Genomic DNA, 3,828 nt, shown 5'->3' with positions numbered 1-3,828 from the left:
CACCTGTAACCTGTAGAAAACCACCCAGAGAGAGAGACTACCTCACCTGTAACCTGTAGAAAACCACCCAGAGAGAGACTACCTCACCTGTTACCTGTAGATGGATGATTGTGAGGATTCTGATGTGGTCAGTGTCACCGGTTATAACTCGACACTCGTATGTTCCAGCGTCGTTGATGTTCACATTCTTCAGAATTAAAGACACCTCTGGATCCTTCTGCTTTCTGTTCACCAGGTTCACCCTGTCCTTGAAGGATGGATTCTGTTTGTCTGTCTCCAGGTGTCCGTCTCTGTATAAGAGGACGGTATCTGGCTCCAGGTCAGGTCTGGTCCACTTTACAACATTGATGTAGAAATCAGCCCGACACGGCAGAAGGACATCATCACCAGGGTCCACTGTTACCTCCTTCAGGTCTGAAAAACAATAATAACCAATAGTAATCAATAAGAGTCATGGTACTTCATCAGACCTCCGTCAGGTGTAACACCACCTAAGGGATGTTTGTTAACAGAGACATCACAGGACTTTTGTTAGGTTCCAGGACTTGACTGGAAACAATTACTCAAGGACACAGACTTGGACACAGACTTGGTTTTCTTTGACGAAGGGGAATAAAGCTGAAAAACATTCAGCAGTCTTCCAAACTTTTCATTCCCTGCTCAACCGTTTCCCCTCACCTGGGTCGTTAACCTTTAGAATGATGGTTCTGATTGGTCGGTCCGAGTCAGTGTCGCCAGTTTTAACTCGACACTCGTATGTTCCAGTGTCGTTGATGGTCACCTTCTTCAGAGTTAAAGACATGTCTCCGTCCTCCAGATCTCTGTCCACCAGGTCCACCCTGTCCTTATAGGACGGATGCTGGCTGCTATTCTCCAGGTGTCCATCTTTGTATAAGAGGACGATATCTGTCTTCAGGTCAGTTCTGGTCCACTTTACAACATTGATGTTGGGATTACCAGCCCGACATGGCAGGATGACATCATCACCAGGGGCTACCTCGATCCAGCCTGAAAAACAACAATACCAAATAATCAATAAGAGTCCTGGTCCTTCATCAGACCTCCATCAGGTGTAACTCCACCAAACGGATGTTAGCTAACAGAGTTACTGGGTTTTGTGTTACTGAGCCATATGTTACATTTATGTTAATTATTACAGAGAAATTAATGTCATTCTTAGTATTTTTTTTTTCTTATATGCTGGTGGCTTTAACATTTACTTTTGGTAAATAATGTTCAAAGTAAGCCAGATGCTGATTAATGTGCATTATTATTTTCTTATATTTCAGAACCACATCCAACTTCATAGTTAACTTCATGTTCAAGTCATCAATAAATCTTCCTGGACCTCAAAGTCTGACGTCTCTGGTTTAAGTTCTTACCAGACCCCCTAGACCAGGGGTTCCTCAAGACCCAAAAGAGAGATTTGGGGTCTCCCCGGGACCCGAATTAAATCCACCATGAATGATTGTAACATCTACATGTTTAAACTGAGGACAAAAGACGGAACAAACCATGAATATAAATGTATATGAAGTATATTTATTCCATTATGAAAGTAAACAAAAACAGAAAAGGTCTCTATTCTACTTCCTGGGTCTCAACTCATGTTCTCCTCCCCTCCTAGGGTAAGAGAGGGAGAGAGAGAGAGAGACACACAGAGAGAGAGAGAGAGAGAGAGAGAGAGAGAGAGAGAGAGAGACGGAGAGAGAGAGAGAGAGAGAGAGAGAGACACAGAGACAGACACAGACACAGAGAGAGAGAGACAGAGAGAGAGAGAGAGAGAGAGACACAGAGAGAGAGAGAGAGACAGAGAGACAGACACAGACACAGAGAGAGAGAGAGAGAGAGAGAGACACAGAGACAGACACAGACACAGAGAGAGAGAGACAGAGAGAGAGAGAGAGAGAGAGAGAGAGACACAGAGACAGACACAGACACAGAGAGAGAGACACAGAGAGAGAGAGAGAGAGAGAGAGAGAGAGAGAGAGAGACCCCCCCCCTTAGCATCTGAGCTGAACAGACCAGTAGAGCCAGTAAGAAAGCTCATTTACATAAAGGACTCTGCCAATTGGCAACCCAATAAAGCGGGCTGCGACCCATTTTGGGTCCCGAGCCTAAGTTTGGGAAACACTGCCCTACAGTAAGGAGTCAGTGGCGAATCACACAGCCTAAGACATGCTTCCACTGAGCACCGTCGGTTATAAAACCCTCGTCCACAGACCTGACCCCTGATGTGTCCCTCCTGGACTAAAGTAGTTTTCTAAGACAGTCCTAGTATGTTAATAATAATAACAATAACGTTTTCATGTTTCTATGCTGGTTTTATATTTCATCAGGTTTGTTTTATATGTTAAAGATGAAAGTAAGAAGGAGCTGGAATCAGCTGGAACCCCCCCCCCCCCGTCCATTTTACAGATCCTCTCGAACGAGCCTTTAGAACAGCTCTCCAGACTACTTACTGGAGTTAAGAAACTACACTTAACACGTACAAGTACACGCTGGGTTGTAGTATTTGTGTCCCCGTGGATAACTTCTCTGGAGAAACTTGTTGACGCCCACGTCGATAAAACATGTAATATCTAACGTTACATGAAAGTTATTATTAATAAAGCTGATATTTACCAGAAGCTGCTTCAGAGAGAAATAACAACAGGAAGAGAAACGGAGCCATTAGAGGTCAGAGAGCGTTTATCATTTAGAGAGGAGACATAGTGAACTAAACAGGAAAAGGAGGAGGATGTCCCGCCCTAACCTGCCTCTGATTGGTTCCGCCCTAACCTGCCTCTGATTGGTTCCGCCCTAACCTGCCTCTGATTGGTTCCGCCCTAACCTGCTTCTGATTGGTTCACCTTCCACATGCCTAAACATCAGTGCTGGGTAGTAACGCGTTACATTTACTCCGTTACACTTACTCATCCCACTGACAAATCTATCTCAATATTTGCGTCTGTGGATAATAAATTTGAATTTTGTAAATGTGAAGAAGAAACTATTGTACATCTGTTTTGGGAGTGTCGCTTCTCTGGGGAATTCTGGAAAAAAATCGAAAATTATTTTCAAATGTTCCAAAGAATAAACCAAATTAAATTAGGAGCAAAAGATGTTATCATTGAATATGATCACAGGAACAAAAAAAATTACACAGGATTGTCAATTTACTAATTCTACACGGGAAATTTCATATCCATAAAGCAAAATTTGCTAAATCGCGACCGAGCTTTCACACACTTCAGAAATGAATTTAGAAACTTTTGTGAGTCTATTCAAATCATGAATAGTAAGAAAGCTATCTAAACAGCTGATCTACTGCAAGATTTTAAGGAATTATAACTGTATAGCCTTTGCCCATCTCATCTTGTCTTTGTATTGTATTTTATGTTCTTGATGTTTATATTTAATCCACTCTTCTCTTTTTTTTTAAATTATATATATAATATATTTATATATTTCCTTCTTCTTCTTAAGAATCTATATATCCACTGTATAGTAAGGTTATTTTATTTATTTACTTATTTTATCATGCTGTTTTTTATTTAATTTTCTACTGATGCCAAACTGTTCATTGAATGTTTAACATGTTTTGTAAAATTTAAGATGTTAATTTAAAAAAAAAACGCGTTCCATTTACTCCGTTCCATTTACTCCGTTCCATTTACTCTGTTACATTTACTCCGTTCCATTTACTCCGTTCCATTTACTCCGTTCCATTTACTCCGTTCCATTTACTCTGTTACATTTACTCTGTTACATTTACTCCGTTCCATTTACTCCGTTCCATTTACTCCGTTCCATTTACTCCGTTACATTTACTCCGTTACATTTACT

At 41.1% G+C, this 3,828-nt stretch overlaps 2 protein-coding genes across 5 annotated transcripts in view; both read right to left on the bottom strand.

Moving 5' to 3' along the window:
* The window catches only part of LOC117962117 (sialoadhesin-like), a 194,299-nt gene that overhangs the window by 171,438 nt on the left and 19,033 nt on the right, over nt 1-3,828 (bottom strand). The window lies entirely within an intron of this gene.
* LOC117962135 (coxsackievirus and adenovirus receptor-like) lies at nt 23-2,736 on the bottom strand. 2 transcript variants are annotated; one of them, XM_034901250.1, is made up of 3 exons: nt 2,626-2,736; nt 679-1,008; nt 23-414 (listed from the first exon to the last, which is right to left on the bottom strand). In XM_034901250.1, the coding sequence occupies exons 1-3, from the start codon at nt 2,672-2,674 to the stop codon at nt 38-40; spliced, it is 756 nt and encodes a 251-aa protein (XP_034757141.1). In that variant the 5' UTR covers nt 2,675-2,736; the 3' UTR covers nt 23-37. The 2 variants fall into 2 exon arrangements, with proteins under 2 accessions (XP_034757141.1, XP_034757142.1); XM_034901251.1 differs by having other exon boundaries at nt 23-417; nt 688-1,008.

This window comes from Etheostoma cragini, chromosome 19 (assembly GCF_013103735.1).
Source record: "Etheostoma cragini isolate CJK2018 chromosome 19, CSU_Ecrag_1.0, whole genome shotgun sequence".
Taxonomy (NCBI): Eukaryota; Metazoa; Chordata; class Actinopteri; order Perciformes; family Percidae; genus Etheostoma; species Etheostoma cragini.
The sequence above is the reverse complement of the archived record's forward strand: the minus strand, read 5'-3'. Positions and strand labels throughout refer to the sequence as shown.